Source organism: Pithys albifrons, chromosome 2, assembly GCF_047495875.1.
Source record: "Pithys albifrons albifrons isolate INPA30051 chromosome 2, PitAlb_v1, whole genome shotgun sequence".
NCBI classification, from domain to species: domain Eukaryota; kingdom Metazoa; phylum Chordata; class Aves; order Passeriformes; family Thamnophilidae; genus Pithys; species Pithys albifrons.
The window spans coordinates 13,242,272-13,259,607 of record NC_092459.1 but is presented as its reverse complement, the minus strand read 5'-3'; the positions used below and the strand labels follow the sequence as shown (position 1 = coordinate 13,259,607).

Genomic DNA, 17,336 nt, shown 5'->3' with positions numbered 1-17,336 from the left:
AAGGCCTCAAGGGAGGTGAATCCTTCCCCTCTACTCAGCAACGCTGATACACGTCAGGAGTGTTGAGTCCTCTTCTGAGCTACCCACTGCAATGGAGATGTCAGCACAGTGGAGTGAGTGCAGTAAAGGGCTGTGAAGGTGATGGAGTGGAGCATCTGACAAATGAGGGGAGGCTGAGAGAGCTGTGATTGTTCATCCTGGAGCTGGAGAATACTCAGGGCAAGTATGATGTAATATCTGCAGGAGGATGCAAAGGAGGAAAACCAGATCCTCCTTAGTGGTATCCAGTGACAGGATGAGAGGAAATGAGCACAAATTGAAATACAAGAAATTCCATTTAAGCATAAGGGAAAACAAAACCTATTTTTTTTTCTTTTGTTCAGTAGGGTTGGTGAAACACTGGAGCAGATTTCCCACAGATGTTGTGAGGCTGCTGTTTGTGGAAATACTTAAATCCAATTGGACATGGTCCTGGGCAGCCTTCTCCAGCTGACCCGAGCAGTGACTTGGACCTGACTGTCTTAAGCAGTCCATGCTAACCTTTTGTGGTTTTGTGATCTCTCAGCTCTTTAGGACAGTTCACTCTTGACTGCACCTGTAGTGGGCTTTTTCCAAAGCTCTTTCAGTTTGGGAGCATCTGGAGACATTCTGATCACTTCACAGGAAACATAGTGTGTTGGTTGCAGGTCTCAAACAACTTGCTATTCATTCCTTATGTATTTAATGGGATTTTGCAGTACTGCAATCTGGCTCCATTCTTGCCTGTGTGTTTAGTCACACAGTACTAAAAGGGTCGGTATAAATAATCCTGTATTCAACAATACAGAATTTAACATGAATAACTAGTTTAAAATCATTAACAAATATGGTAAAAGAGCCAATGTATAACACCCTCTAACCTTGTCTTTCAGTCGTGGCCTGTATATGAAGAAGTACACAAAAAGATGCTTGAGCTTGCAGCATTTCTAGACCTGCCTCGTTTTCCAGATATAACAGACAGCTGCTTTCTTCATCCAGACATGTTGTGCATCAAGTACTTGATGGAAGCTAATTTACCTGGTAAATATTTTCCCTAGCCCACACTGATAAAACTTTTCTGTGGTTTATTAAACTCTGGCAAAAAGGCTTGAATTACTACTTTAAAAGTGCCTGCTCTTTTCCTCCTAATTTATTCCCATTTAAGCTTGAACAGAAGATATTTTTTCTATAGAAAGCACCTTCATCAAACATTTAGAGTGTATATTATAGGCCAGATATGCAGGAGCACTCTGGTCTTGGCTCTCTAAGGTTGTGGAGTGGATACTTAATTTGAAATCTCTCAGTATCCACGTGAACAAAGAGGCACTAGTTGAATTCGTGTGATTTATTAACTTTAGCTAAAGGATTCCTGAAGTTGGCACCTGATTTTTTGGCTCTTGAATTTTCATATATAATAATGACTGTATATTCTCTAATATGGAGTATGTTTTATAGATTATCTAATATTGTATATTATAATTAATTTTTAATATTGACACTGTGGGACGGATCACCTGCTGTCTCTGTTGATGACCATATATTGCTTAAGTGTTGACTACTTTTGTCTATCCAAAAATTAAGTCTTGAATATTGAATGTTCAAAGAAACACCAATGTGTCCTCTTGTGTGAACTTTCTGTTGGGTTACCATACTTCCTGTCAAATACCACTGTCACTGAAGATGAGTTATACAGACAAACAGCCTATATTTTTTTTTCTCAAAGCATTCCAACATTTAACAGTAGGGGAGGGAGTATTGTCTTATTTTGCAATTACTTACTTTGAATAAAGGTGCTTGTTTTTTCTGTTTACTCACAGTTGAATGAACATAAGATAACCAACAGATTTAGGGCTAAAATTACAGAGTGAAAATTCTGATTTCATAGTTTTGCATCAGTGTTGTGATCCTATAGAGGATCACCTTATTTTCAGATTGTAAAGTATCAATTGAGTCAAAGCAAAGGCTAGAAAATTGACATTTTCAGATTTATTGCAGAGAAATACAAACCTAAGTACTCTTCGAAAATTACTGTAGAAGAAGAATATAATGTCCTTTTTCATTGCAACTATGCTTTTTATCACGTAGAAGCATTTATTACAAATTGAAAAAAGACTGCTGCTGTTGTCCAACAACTTGTAAGAAAACCAAGCAATGAGTTGCCAGTGTTTCTTAGCACACTAAGTACTAGTGAAAAGGCCTTTTAAATATCTGAAATAAAATATACTGCTAGTATTTTTAAAAAAATTTAATTTCTAGACTTTTTTAACTTTTACTGTTATGTACAGAGGATTAAAAACAAGTTCCTACTGAAGTCTTTGTGAGCAGCAAGAGGCTATAAGTATAGCTGGATTAAGGTTGTACTTAGTCATACGTTGCTAACCTTTGTGGAATCTGATGGTGATGTAATCAGCTCCTGTATTTCTTGCTGAACAGGAAAGGTGAGAAATTTGGGAGATTTGTATCTGTGCAAAATAAGCAGAGTAATAAGAGCCTGTGTAGATGCACTGCTGCGTGTGGAGCTGCAGTTGTGTCTCTGGCTCACCCTGCGCTGCGGCCGCGATTGGGCTGCGCGGGGTGAAGGTGGCGTGACCTGCCCTGCCACAGTCCAGCTGCTGCTCATACCCAAACAGCTGCTTTCACACCAGCCCCTGCTCCTCCTCTGTGCAGTGCTGAATCCAGCCTGCCATGGGTGTTCAGTGCAGGAAGAAAGCTTGGGGCAAGTTTTTGGCTTTTGGGGTTTTTTGAAACCATGTTTGTATGGATTTGCAATAGGCCTTCCCAGAAGAATGCTCAGGATGATCTCACAGCATCATTCAAGTAACATCAAAACACTATTAAATATGTGATTTTTCTCCATGGAATATATAATGTCACAAATGTTTTCCCTGTAAGCACAGTGAGGGTTGCCTAGTATTTTTAAAAAAATACTCCTCAGCCTGAAAAAAATGGCTGTCAAAGACCTAAGCATTGTTTTCCTCAAATGATCAACATATTTGCGCTGTAAAAATATTTTTATCTTGTCTTAACCTACTCCTTTTATAATTTTATTTATATTAATCAGATGAATTGCATAATTGGACTTGTCGAGTAGTGAAAAAAATCGGTATTGGAGAAGTGGATTTCCTGACTCTTGTGCCTGGAAATAAGTCAACAAGAACAGTGAAATATGATATTCTTGCTGCAGCAGTTATTGTAGTTGTGCTCAAATTACTGTTTTTATTAGATGATCACTATGAATGGTAAGTGTAAAGGCAAATCAGTAGCAAAGCCCAATTTTCAAATAGTGAAAATGATTGTCTTGGATTGTTCTTTAGAATAAAATTGATAGTACTGGAATTTTCATTTAAGTTCAGTAGGTTAAAATGTATGCCTGACAGCATTTTAGACATGAAATATTACTTATTTTTAAAAATCATTGGTTTGAATCTGAAACTTAGAATAAAATTAGGGTGCAGTTGTATTTGAACTTTATGTGAAAAGTGCAGTATTTAGATCTAAAAAACAGCCTGAATTTTTGATTTTTTTTTCAGGTTACTTTCAGACTTTGCTGAAGAAAGAAATAAAAATAACAAAGAAGGTACATAAATATTCTAGTAGAAGAAGTGTTATGATTTTGTAAATGAAACAACTTTGTAATCAGGCTTAGAAAGACTTGTCTTATTGATCATTAAAATATGTCTTTCTCATTTATTCTTTTAGGGCAAATCTTTATTCAGAGAAAAGAGTAGATCCTGCTCACCTAAAATGGTGTCAGTGTAGCTGCATAATTCTTATTGTTCTGGATAGGGGAGTTTGGTGCACATTTTGCTGGGTACCTCTCTGCTTCTGCTTGTGCATGTTTGCCTCTTGTTTTAGAATTTTCAGCTTGCTGGGTGAAGATGAATGGATACACCATAAACAGGGAATGCACTTTGATCATAAATAGCAGATACTTACTAGGGGCATCAAACCACATGTATGATAAAATCCAAACTTGTTTAGTCTTGTTAAATAAAATGTCTTAGTGCGTAACATATTTCAGATGTAATCTAGTTTCTTAGTCCAAATAATCCTGAGAGAGTGTGGAAAAGCTAGCAGCAATTAAGATAGAGAAGATAATGGTGTGAACATGGTTCTTTGAGGGCAGAAAGACCAAATCAAAGATTGGAAATCTTCAGGAAGATGTTCCATGGCCTGATCCAGCTCATAGTTGAAGATAAGATCCAAGATATGTTACAGTAGTTTATCTGTTAAGCCTTTCATCCATTTTGACCCTTCTGCTACTTTTTAATACTTAACTCAATAATAAAATTGGTGTTAGCTGTGTGTGAGCACAATTACTGCTGTAATTAGAGACAGTCATCACTGTTAACTAAAACTGGTAATTTTCAAGTGGATACACAAACTTATTGTGGATTTTGTTTTTCATTTTATTTCCCTTGGAAACTTAAAGTACATGATAGTGACAAGAGTGGGAGTTGTGCAACTGTTTTACAAGCTGAGGCTCAATGTCATTAGTGTCTTAATGGGGTTTCTCCCTTATTAACAAGTCTCATTGCCCTTGGGAATTAACAGCTCATTCTTTGCCTACTTTTTTAGTTTAAAGTCTGCTGGTGCAAAATGATCCCTATGGTCTGTTATGTTGTCCCTATCCTTAAAATGTTGGGGTGATGGTGAGCAGCTGTGCAGAGGAGCTGATGTGATGATTTCTGTCAGAGCACTGATGAGTGCCAGAGCTCAAAACTGCCTCTGGCATTTTTCCAAAGTGAGTGTGCTGAAATGAATAATGGTTAACAATGAGTTTTAAAGTTTCCACTTATGCTGAGTCCATTCCCAATTTTTAACTGTCCTTTCTTTAGTCCTTAAAAATAGTATTTTCAGCTCCTACGGTTCTTCAAGACACGCTGGAAGCAGTACAGTAGATAGTTGTAGTTACCTAGTGTGTTTGTTCTGTGAACTGCACACATACACAGTGCAGTTTATGTTCAAATAAAACACGATTGATACGTATGTGTGTGTGTCACAGAGCTGTATTTTCCAGTCAGCTCAGCTATATGAACACCAGACTAGCAGTACTGGCCAGGTAAGTGGTTATTACAGTGTAGCAGCATCTCTGACAGCGATTCTGCTTGTGACAGGTGCTTAATATTTCATATGAAGTTTAATATAAATTTCTACCACCCCCAAACTGCCCTCCCAGCAGTTTAGGAGTTTTTACTTAAACCTCTGGGTTTAAGGAGTTGATAAAAGAACTTATATCCATACCTTTGAATTTCAAGAATTACTGAAGAGTCTTCCCTTTATGTGTCTGTTTCTTTTTGCCCCATCAATATTTCTATCATCTAGACATCCTGTGGCAGGATAAGACAAATAGCATAAGTGCAGATAATATAAAATGTGTGTAAGTTTGATTGTAAGAACAGTATATTCACCTTCAGAGCAGTTTGAACAGCTGGCTGGCAAAGCTAAGCATGATGCAAGCATTGCATACAGTGCAGCTGGGGTGATGGGGAAATGCAAAGCCTGGTTAATTCACAATGCAGATAATCCACCCACGGGGAAGAAGAGTTGATTGTATTTTAAATATATACATCTATACTGTATTTCTATTTGGAATTCTTATCCTTACTGTACCTGGTTGGTCTGCCTCAGTCTTGTGCCTCTTTGGAGGATCAGTGATGAAGGTGCTGCTAAATGTCATAAACATTCATGCCTTTGCATGTGCCAGTTAATATTTGTTCACATATCAAAAAGTGAAGCTCCGTGGGAGGCTGATACAAAGTGAAGACCACTCTCTAGTTTATCCTTCCAGTGCTGTAAAGTTTCGTGGGTAGTAGGATACACAGTGGGGCACTGATGAAATTGTGTGAAATTTTACATCTGAGCTTCTTTAGTTCTTATTTCCTTAAACTTAAGTTTGATGTATAGTTTCATTTATTCACCTGAATTCAGCTTTAAAACAGGTGAAGGCTTCTTCACACAGTGGAGAGCTAGTTCATTTGGTAGAGAGGCAGTAGTTGCTGGGCTTAACTTGCCAGAAGGGAGGGAAAAGGTTTGAATTTTACTATATCTATGAAATCTAAACTCAGTGGCTTCTTTGCACTTTTTATGACAGGCTGTTCTTTCACTCCATTTCTGCATTTCACTTTCTTACAGAATTATTAGATCAAGTATGTTTTCTTTAAGCACGTGGCATTCAGGGTAGGTTTGTACACAGGTGGAAGATGCAGAGTCTAACGGCATGGAGACCACCTGCTATGTACTGCACATTTCTTTCATTTCTTCCCAACCCCAAATGTGTCTATTTTATTTAGGTGGTCTGTATTTTGAGTTCAAGAAGTGGTACGAGGTGGTAAAACGTTCCTTGGATGTGGAGCAAAAGAAATTGGATGAAGAAAGGGCCAAGTAAGAGGTTTTTAAGTATCTTTTTCAATTTCTTTTTAAAGGTAGACAGTTTTACATGAAATCCTGATCCCTACAAAAATTAAAAAGTTTAGAAATTTGCTCCACACATCCATCCACCAGGCTTGGGTGAATAGAATGATTAAATCCTTATCTTAATTTTTTATTTCCACTCATAATGTTTATCCAGCTTATTAATTAAATGCTTACTTTCTGTGACAAGTAGCTTATATAGCTGAACAGTTAACTGATTAGAGTACATCTAGGCTTACATACCTTGGTTTGCCTACTCTGAAAAAAGACTTCCTAGATGTGCTGGGGGGACCAGTGGCTTTTAGCAGCACTAACCATTAGGTTATTTTGATTTTAATTTAAAACTCTTATCAGTATGTGTAAGAAATTATTACTCCTTTATTTGTTTGCTCCAGCTTTCTTTTTCTTAACAATTATGTCTCTTACTGGTAGGTATGTGTGGAGATGTGAAAAGCCACTGTTTTATTCAGTCAAGAATAAATCTAAAGTTCTAAAGAGAAGACGTGAGTAAACTTTGCTTCTTCCCAGCAATGCAGAAATCTGCTCCAACTTCTCCCATAATAGAAAATGTGCAGCCCTGACTGATAACATTTACATCCTAAAATACTTTCTCTCCTCTCTCTCATCTCTGGATACAATTAATGCAATACTATTTTGCAACCTATGGCTGGAATTTTTCAAACACACGTAACTGAAACTGCCTTTGCCAGTCTTCTCAATGACCTGCTGAACCACATCTGGGAAGGAGTACTCTGTCCCCATCCTCTCTGTTTTGCCAGCTGCCTTTATATCACTGTGCTCCTTGGGAATTGTTGCTGGACTTTCAGAGCTTTCCTGTCTGCTGTCTCCTTTACTTTCTCATACCCTTTATTATGAATATCCCCGTATGTCCTTTGGTAGACCTTGGGTGTTCCTCTTCTCTCCCACTCCTTCTTGGAGTCTTCTACAGAAACTGAGAAGGGCTTTACTTGAGTCACCAACTGTACATGGTCGGAATGCAGGTACAGCTACTGTATTTATTTTAGTAGCTCTACAAGTACTTAAAAGAAATTACTGAGGTTTACATTGACATGAAAGGAAAGAAATAAAACAACAAAAACCCACTTATCTGTGGAAATATGTAAAAGCAGAATTTTATTCAACCAAATTAGATCTGAAGTTCTTCATTCTACATTTAGCATTATCTGGGAAGCAGCAGGTATTTGGAGAGAGATGTGTGGCAAGTGGTATTTTTTTTCCTTTATGTGATCTTTCGGGGACTTCTAAGTTGTATAATTGTATTTGGTTTGAATTATTAATTTTGGATTTCTCTTTCAAGAATATAGTGAGGGGTTTTTTTGTGTTCTTACTCTTCAAAATTCAGTAAGGGTGATCCTGCACTCAAGTCATGTTCCATGAACAAGCATGTTTAGATTTATTTATTTCAAGCTGATTGTTTGCTCAGATGCCCTTTAATTTCTGCATTTATAAGAAAAGATATTCCTCTTGGAGATAGAAGAGGACCAGTTAGATTACCATTGCTGCTGTAATCAGGAATATCACATAATGCCATTGTAACAGGGTAAGATTCATCTTACAACAAATGTATAATAGTAGAGACAGAGTACTCTACAGAACTTACATGCCAGATACAGGTTTTCAGAAACCTTCCTAAACATTTGGTTTTCAATATAGATTTTAGTGTCCACTTGAAAAATAAACTTCCCAGTCCTTGGATTACTTTAGGATGGCTTTTTCTGGTTTTGGGTTTTTTCTTCAATGTATGAATGAGTTTATGCAAATCCAGGTCATAAAAAGAAGTCAAAGCTCCAATAACAATGTTTTTTAACCTTTTTATCCTTGAGAAACAAGACTTAGGCAGTCATACTGTGTGTGCTGATCTATCATGATACCTTCTGTTCCTTCTCAGCCTCAGTAGTAACTTATGGAAGTTTGTTGTTCGTTCTGGTGGGCAAAGGTGAAGTAGGGGTTTTTTGTTGGTTTTTTTTTTCCCCAGTTGAAATTTCCACTATGAAAAGCTTAATCTTGACTCCGTGTGTGTCTGAATGTGCTTTCTATCAGCATAAAAATCCCACCAGTATCAAATGGATTGTACAGGTTTTACTCGAGGGAATGCTTTTGGAGTGCCCCACGACTGATACCATTAGGTGTGAAAGACATGGTGTTTTGAATTATGTTTCAAAATGTTTCTCTAAAACATGTAAAGACTTGAATTTTAAATAGAGTGGCAGAGAGAACATTCAGATTTACAAGATTTCTCAGTATTTCATGCAGAGGTTTAAAGAAAATGAACAAGAAATAAAAAAGCACAAATAATTTTCTTCCTGTATTAAACACCTCTAAACAGTATTTTGATACCTAATACTTTTGCCTTGGTTTCTTTTCTTTCTGTTTGTGCAGAAATGGTTGTGAATTTACAAAATCAGTTTGGCAAGCTGTCTGGTTCAGTGCAACGTGCTGAAAAGCCAAATCCTTCAAGTTTTCAGTTAAGTTGGTCTGAAGAAAACACAGATGGGAGTTGTTTTCACGGGCATAGCCTGAAGGGAATTTTGCAAGAAAAATGTGGTTTACTTACAGCCATGAACCCTGACTACTGGCTGTGTACAGTTAAACTATGTAATGAGAAGTAAGTATTCACATTTTTGTTAAATACATTTTGGAAAATTTTCCTGAAAGTAAAGTCCTGTATATATATTTTTACAAATGACAAATACAGGGTATGTACACAGGTATGTATTCACATATAGTTACAATCATTTTTAGAAAGGGATATGTGTAGAAAGGATAGTCTTGGACTGTGAGTAGCCAAATTGTAACATGAAGAGTGATCAAAGTGAGCTTTTGAGAAAGGAGATGAGGCAACGTCAACAACTGGACTCACATGGCAAGAGTAGCAGCAAGATACAAACACTTCACTTTTTCATAGTATTTAAAAAAAATTGCACCACAACTCTCCAGAGAATGGAAAAGCAGTTCCATTCCTCTGTCCCCTGACCTCCAAAAAAGCATAGGAAATTAATTTTCTAAATCACTATGCAGCTTTTGTGTTGTCCTTAATCAAAATCAAAGTTAAAATTAGCAGGAGTTCAAAGAAGCAGGCAACTAATGCCTCCAGAATGTATTTAAAAAATAATTATAAGTGAAATGGATTTTACCACTATTTCATCTAAGAGTATCAGCAATCAACAGTTGTATTATTTGCATGCAGAGAATTTAAAGAAGATATTTCTTTTACTGGAAGAGTAAAAAAGACGAAACATGGGAGAAGAAAATCCTTTGTGCTATTAAGGGAAGTTTTGACTCTGTCTTCACTAGAGATCTGTTCCCAAATCCTGCCTTTACAAGTGAAAAGAAATTTTTTCTTTCAACTGAGTGTATGTCAAAACAGTCATGCTATTTGTTAGTAAAATGATTTTCTTCAGAGGACGCAAATAGCAAGAATGATAGTCCAGCTAATCTAGTCTTGTACTACCTATCTGCCTGATTTGTGTCAAACATCACCCTTCCTTTAATACCTTCTTGCTTCACATTCTGCGAAAATTAGTGAGTTTTCTTCTTGAAGGGTGCTGGCAGAGGACCATGGCCAGAGACAGAGAGCAAAAGCTCTGCTGAATGAATGTAGGACTTTGGCAGCATTTTCTCCAAGGAATAGGAAATACCTAAAATAATGTTTGTTTCTCATAAATTTCCTGAGTAATGTAAATATGGCTTCTGGATCATAGACTTTGGTTCTGCCATTGGTTGTGTCATGAAACCCTAATCCAGAAGAGGAATGCACTGGTATCAGTGAAAAAGATCAACTCTTTGGATGGTTTGGATTCTCCTAAATTTCTCATGTGTGCAGTTGGAGAGCATTTTTTTTGAAAGGAGGTTGGGTTACATTTGTGCAAAATGAGCTTTCATTAGTCTGTTCAATAACATCTTAAATCTTTATCTGGTATATACTTCTAAATGGTATTCTTGAGAAATCAATAGCCCCTACACAGTCCTAGCAATACATTCCTGATTTTTAAAATATTAAATATTGCCCTTGAAAATAATTGGGTTTTACATATGTGCAGTCTCTTCTGTCTTTCCATGGATTTATTTGCTAATCTTTATTTTCCTTTTCACATTACTTTTCACATGTCCACTGTGACAGAAATGGGTTGGAATAATGTAAGCACAGTGTTACATTACAAGAGCTTTAGTTATATGGATTCATTCTTTTGTATGAATAAGAACCTTTTTTTTTCTTTTTCAGGGAGTAGAGGTAATAATCCTTTTACCACAGATTTGCGTAAACCTTGTGTACTCATTGAATGAGTGGATATTTCAGTGTATGTTTGTGTGTGAATAATCTCTCATGCAAAGTCTGTTTTTAAGCCTACATTTTCATATGTAATATATTAAAATGTTAATGGCAAACTGTCATAGCCTTCATGAAACGAGATTTGAATTTAAATTCTTACCGGTTAAATTTCCCATTATATCATTTGCAATGCAAGTAGTTAATTATACATCTGACACTTACTTAACATTGGAAAACAACATCTACTCCCTCAGATATAAAGGTTTATCCTATGCAAGTGTGTGTATGTATAATACAGCTAAAAACGAACTTAAAAATTCTCTTTCCCCAAAAATCAGCATGGTCTTGCTGGAACTACTGAAATGGTTTAATCATAGGACTAATGTTTGATTACAGTGTCAGCAAAGCTGAGATCAGTCAAGTGGTTGCTGAACTGCTTTTACATTTTCTTATTTTAAAACTTCTCAGTTTAAACTGGATTCTAAACAGATTTTCTTGGAAGTCTTTAGGTGACAGGAGTTGTAGTTGATGATCATCAAGGTCTTTTCCTACCTGAATTATTCTGTGTTTCTATATGTGATGAGGTATTACAATGTGTGAAAAATGTTGTAATGATTTTGGGGTATGTGAGGTAGGGCAGAGGATGAGATGTGCAGTGTGAGAGGTCTAGTTTCAGATTTCCAATCTGCCAGACTTCGAGAGGCTTTAAAAAGACTCAACTCCTTGAAGTGCAGCTTGCACCGCACTCAGGATGGGTCTGTCTGTTCCTCCAGTTTTGAGGTAAAATGTAAATGTTTGCTGGGCCAGAGGGAGAGAGCAAATGACTCTATAGTCTAGTAATTAGTACACTTACCTGTAAATTGGAACAGACAGGTCCCAGTCCTTGTTCTGGTGAATATATAAGACAGCAGCTCTGAATCAGACACAGGGAAAATTTTAAACTCTGCTTCTCCACATCCCAAGGCAATACCCAGTAAGGTAGAAGATGTGTGGGATTTATATGGTGAATAGCACCTGAATCCCCTATCATTGTATAGTATTCTTTTTTCCAAAATTGAAACAGCTGAAATTTATAGGATTTTAAACTTCCACTTTTAATTAAAAAAAAGAATTAAAAATTGAGGCTTAGCCAGAACAGGGTATTTTTCCAACCTAAGTTACTGAACTTAATATTTACAGAGATATCTCTGCAGTTTATCCTCTGTGTCGTCTTTTTGTTCAGTCTGACACTTGTTACCAGCAAGTCCAGTCTTCTATTTTTCTTTTATACTTCATCAATAAAATCACCTCATCATTTTCATTAACATTTTCACCATGAAAGCTACAAAATAATTAAGCAGAAGGCTGCTACGGCACTAATTAACTTCTGTTGAGCTGGTCAATGTTTGCTCCATTGTTTCCTGTGTTACTCCATTGACTTAACTTTTCTCTCTTGTTTCTAGACAGGTAATTTGTATTTAGCACACAAAGGACAATAAATGAACGGGTTATTATCCCATGACATAGTATCAGGAAGATGAGAGGGGAACCCTACAGAGAGAGTAGGCAAAGAACAGAGTAAAGAGCCTGGGGTGTCTGAATTGGATAGTCTTAGAAATTTTAAAAATAGGGTGAGGTAGCCATTTTTGTACTTTACTACATTTGCTAAAAGCTGGCAGAACAAACAGTGGTTCCATTTAGCCCTGAAAGGCAAAGAACATGTGCTTTGCCTGGTTGAGTAAGATCCTGATTCATAGTGCAAGAAGCTATGCTGGCTTTTCCTTCTTACTGTGCCTGTTCCAGCTCTGAACATGTCTTGGTCCAGTCCTCTGCTTCAAGGTTTTGCAGGAGTGGATCACTTCACAGAATCGACATTGTAAACTAGAATCGTGATTTATGCTGTTGGTAAAATGCAGAGTTTGCCTCAAATTACAATTAAATATACAAATGCTAGTGAAATACTAACTAAATGCACTTGTAATTTAGGGCTTTCCCCCACGCCTTTTTTTTGCAGATTGTGTGGTCATCTGGCTCATTACAGAGAAGTGGACTTTCCCCAGAGTTACCATTTTGTACTAAGGTTATTTTCCTTTCTCCTGCGGATTCAGCCCTCTTATATCCATGACGAGGTGTGTATGATAGAACACAAACTTTTTAATAAAAAACTCTACAAAAAGCTAAAATACAACACAGTCCTGAGGAAGTCAAAAAGGCCTAAACCCTCCAGTATTAAACCCACGTAAATTGGTTGATTGGATCCCACACCATGGTATTACATCTAAACTTACACTGATTCTTTCATCTGCATGGAATTTTTTTGTTGAGATAGTAGTGCTGAGATCTACTACTACTAATTTAAGTCACAGTTATCCAGCTGGGAAAGAAAACTGCCAAGGAAACTGTTAATCACATTTATTTCATTACTTGGTATCAGAGTAAACAGGAAGCTGTGAAATTTCCATTTTTGGGGGTATAAATTGTACATATTTCGAGTGTACTGGACAGCATGTTAGCATCTAATTATTGTGAGATTTTGCAATTAAAATATTTGGTTTTTTACCTACCATTGTATGACATTATATATATTTCTAGAAAATAGTGTTTACTTTGTTTTTAAGTACTATGTTAACAAATAAAAGGAGCATTTGGTTGATGCTTTCACATCATTTTCTAGCCATTATTTCTAAACAGGCTATTCTGGAACAACTCTGGCACTGTTTTCTACATTTCCTTGCATCCTGTATATCTCCCAGTGTTTTGTTATGCCTGAACTTCTCATTCAAGCTAACACCTTCCAGGTCAATACTCCACTTCAGTCATCACAGATTTTGCAGATACTTTTATACCTGATATAAAATCCCATCCTATTTCTTGTACAGTGGTAACTGCCAGGCCCTCCTATTGTTCTTATTTTGCAAGGCTGTTGCGATAGCCTTGAATTTCTTGTGACTGCTTTACAGCCCAGTGTCTTCAGTGCCTTCTGCCTTGGCCATTCCACCAGTTTCTCATGCTCCATCTTATTTATGCACTGTTTTTACACTGTCCCAGACGATGTGTAAATAAAGTTGGGTGCTGCCACTACATGAAAGACACCATAACATAAACACATGTTGAACTGAGATGTTGTATGGATACCCAAATGAATAATCCTGCTTTCAGTTGAATGAAATTAAATTCAGCAGCTCCAACCACGAGTACAGGGTACAGAACTTGCCAAATCTATTTGATCAATACCAAAATCAACAGCTGTTTCTGAGCATTATTATAACTAGGAAAAACAGTGTCTGCAGACTTCACAAAGAGTAATGACAACTTCTCTGAGCAAGGGCTTCAGTGACGTGTATTCTTGGAAGGTAATCAGTTTAGCAGGTAGAATGCAAAGGCCTTACAAATCATGAAGCTGTTGGTTAAAAACTGGGAACCAATGAGTGATAAGAGAGGTGATGTGTTGCCCTACCTGTCTGGAGGTAAGTGATAAAATAGTATTTCAAACACAAATGGAGCAGACAGGACTGTTAAAGGTAAGTTACATGGAAATACTGGCAAACGAGAAGGCTCCACTGACTCAGTTGAGGCAGGCAGTAATTAAGCATGGTGTTCTGATTTGAGGTGACAGAAAAGACACAGTCTGGGTGAAAGTTTTTAGTTTTTCAGGTATTTTAATTAGTTATTTTAGCTCAGGGATTTAGAGTGGTCCTATAAAGTGCCTGTAATGTCCAGATGAGAAGGCATAGTTGTAGCCATACAGAGCTAAACTGTGCTTGATGGGGGAGGAGGAAAGAACAGACTGAATTGTTACTTGGTGCATGTAGAAGAGATTTCATAGGTGGGTACAGTTTAGTACGTCTAAATCTGTGCTAGATACCTCAGGCTTCTGTTGAGGTGTGTCTTGAACTGATGTTTACATAAATGGACGTGGAACATACCAGTCTAAATCTCATCTTGTGTCTGATGTTTGTGTTTTAAAACTAGCCATTATCTATTATGTTTATCCTCACCTGAGTGAACCACTGAAGTTTGCAAGTACTTGGTAAAATTATTCTTTTTCTAGATGAGTATTTGAATCAGTTAAAAATCTACAGAAGTATAATATTGTCACTGTTTTCAACAGTGCTTGCTCAAGCAACTGAAAGTGTCTCATTCTTTTTACTGTACAATCTGTTAAAGTTTTAAATTAACTATTTAAAAGACACCTTGTTATACATAAAGGATTAGTTTAATTCAGAAGTCTTTATTTGAAAGACTTACACACTTAATTATAGGTATACCTTTCTCTTAAAACTACTGTAGTAGTAAAATCTGAGCTTCATAAATTAAAAATACTGTGCTCGTTGTTACATTGTTACAAAAGTAAGAAAGCTCCCTTAGATGTTAGACTAAATTAAGGCTGTACTTTAATAAACTTGAATAAAGCTTGCAGTTAATCATCAAGAGCCATGTGCCTCCTGGACACATAGGTTAAGAGTCAGGTTTAAAATAAAGGGTGTGCCCTAAAAATGCATGATGTTAGTTCTATCCAATTTAATCAATCCATGCTTATGTTGAAGTAATGATGTTTAAGAAGCTGTCTAGCCACAAGAGAGCCTTATCTTCAGTGTACTTGATCTCTCTGGGGACAGCTACTCCGAGTCCAGTTAATACAGCCCAGAGACAGAGCAGTGGTGGTGGAACAGACAGCTGCCCATAGAGAGCTGAAAGGTGGAGTGCCTGCACTACCCTTCACTTCCAACCTCCTCTTCTATCCACTTTGAAATTACAGCTCCTTTCTGTAACTACTTGCTGAAAGTGTCCAAATAAAGCTCAGTTTTCTGCTGGCTACTTTTTTGTACTTATTCCTCTGGAAATGTTGAGGGTTGCCTTGTTTAGTTTCTTACTCTAGAAGTTGAATAACAGAGAGTTCTTGACTATATTGATAAAGGCAAGTGGGGATTTTTAGGCTAAACTTTTAAAACAGACTGTATTGAGAAGACTTAATTATTAACTTAGACAACAGCAAATCAGTTATTCTAAGACCTTTATGTATCTTCTTAAGTGAATTTAGTTGTTTTCCTGTTATATTTTAATTGTTTTTTTCTGTCTTTTAGAGGGATTTATGAATTCTCCTAAATAAGGCAACCTTTCTGTTGTTTCAGTGGAGAAATATGCCAGATGTCTCATTTACTTTGGAAAGGTATAGCCTTTAGCAGAATTGGTATTTTACCCTTACTAAGTATTTCAGTACTTCAGTCTGTGTTATCAATATCATAGAATCATAGAATTGATTGGGTTGGAAAAGACCTCCAAGATCATCGAGTCCAACCCTTGGTCCAACTCTAGTTCATTTACTAGATCATGGCACCCAGCGCCACGTCCAATCTGCATTTAAAGATCTCTAGGGATGGTGAATCCACCACCTCTCTGGGCAGCCCATTCCAATGCCTGATTACTCTCTCTGTAAAGAATTTTTTTCTGATCTCCAACTTAAATTTCCCCTGGCAGAGCTTAAGCCCGTGCCCCCTTGTCCTATTGCTGAGTGCCTGGGAGAAGAGACCAACCCCCACCTGGCTATAACTTCCCTTCAGGTAGTTATAGACAGTGCTGAGGTCACCTCTGAGCCTCCTCTTCTCCAGGCTAAACAACCCCAGCTCCCTCAGCCTCTCCCCATAGGGCTTGTGCTCCAGTCCCTTCACCAGCCTTGTTGCTCTTCTCTGGACTCGCTCCAGCACCTCAATATCCTTTCTGAACTGAGAGGCCCAGGACTGAACACAGTACTCAAGGTGCCTCAGTCAAGTACATTTTTCTTTTTAAAGTTTTTAATGTTTTTCAGACATGAAGGAGGGGTGTTTGACTTTCTCCTTAACCTCTTACACAGAGTGAAGGCCCTGAACCTCATTTAACCAGAGAATGGGAATCGGCAAAGCCCAATGCCTGCAAACAGTGCTAGTCTGATTTATTTGCCATCATGAGTTGCACAGGTTTCACTGCAATTACATCTTTCCTAACCCATTTTTAGCACGAGCCCTGAAACAACAGTGTTTAGAAGATTTGAGAAAGCTTCATGCAGTACTGCAGGCAAGGCAATGAGTATCTTGCTTTCTTATAACTTCTTGGAAAGCTCAAAAGTCCCTTTCTCAAATGACTTTTCTCCCTTTATGAACAAATGAGACTTTAGCTTGGTCTGAATAAGAAATTGTTTCAGGATATTTGTGGTAAGTTGTCGAGAGGATGCTTTTGCAGGGCCAGGAGCAAAAGAGCCAGGACCCACAGGAGTTTTGGGACAGGTAAAGCCTGAAAATGTTAAGTCCCCAAATAAGGTGTCTGCCTCCTACTTCATCTGTGCTTTCCCCGTGTCAAGTTGAGTAAGTTTTATTGTGCTTCACAGGCAGAGAAAAGTCAGGATAACTCTGTGTAATGGGTCCCTATTTTAAGCCAAAATGAAATGGGCTTCCTGATACATACAGTTATACGTATTTCCTGGCTGAGCATATTAGTATGTGGATTGGTCAAAGCAGTATCTCTGGCTTCATTTGTCCTTGCACTACATGCAGGATTCTTTCTTTCCTGCATCTCCTCCTTGGTTACTGGTTTTGTTACTTCTCATGTGTGAAGCTTCTTTGTTCCTGGCCAGATTAGATGAGAGAGAGCATAAAGGGGA

General features: G+C 37.4%; 1 protein-coding gene across 2 annotated transcripts in view; it reads left to right on the top strand.

Moving 5' to 3' along the window:
• TAF1B (TATA-box binding protein associated factor, RNA polymerase I subunit B) overlaps window positions 1-13,368 on the top strand; it is a 45,213-nt gene extending 31,845 nt beyond the window's left edge. For both annotated transcript variants that reach the window (XM_071548354.1, XM_071548355.1), the window contains 7 exons: window positions 912-1,059; window positions 3,080-3,257; window positions 3,549-3,595; window positions 6,312-6,402; window positions 6,865-6,935; window positions 8,833-9,058; window positions 12,717-13,368. In XM_071548354.1, coding sequence (XP_071404455.1) covers window positions 912-1,059; window positions 3,080-3,257; window positions 3,549-3,595; window positions 6,312-6,402; window positions 6,865-6,935; window positions 8,833-9,058; window positions 12,717-12,945 — 990 coding nt within the window. In that variant the 3' untranslated portion in view covers window positions 12,946-13,368. The remainder of the gene's footprint in view (window positions 1-911; window positions 1,060-3,079; window positions 3,258-3,548; window positions 3,596-6,311; window positions 6,403-6,864; window positions 6,936-8,832; window positions 9,059-12,716) is intronic.
• Window positions 13,369-17,336: the final 3,968 nt, after the last annotated feature.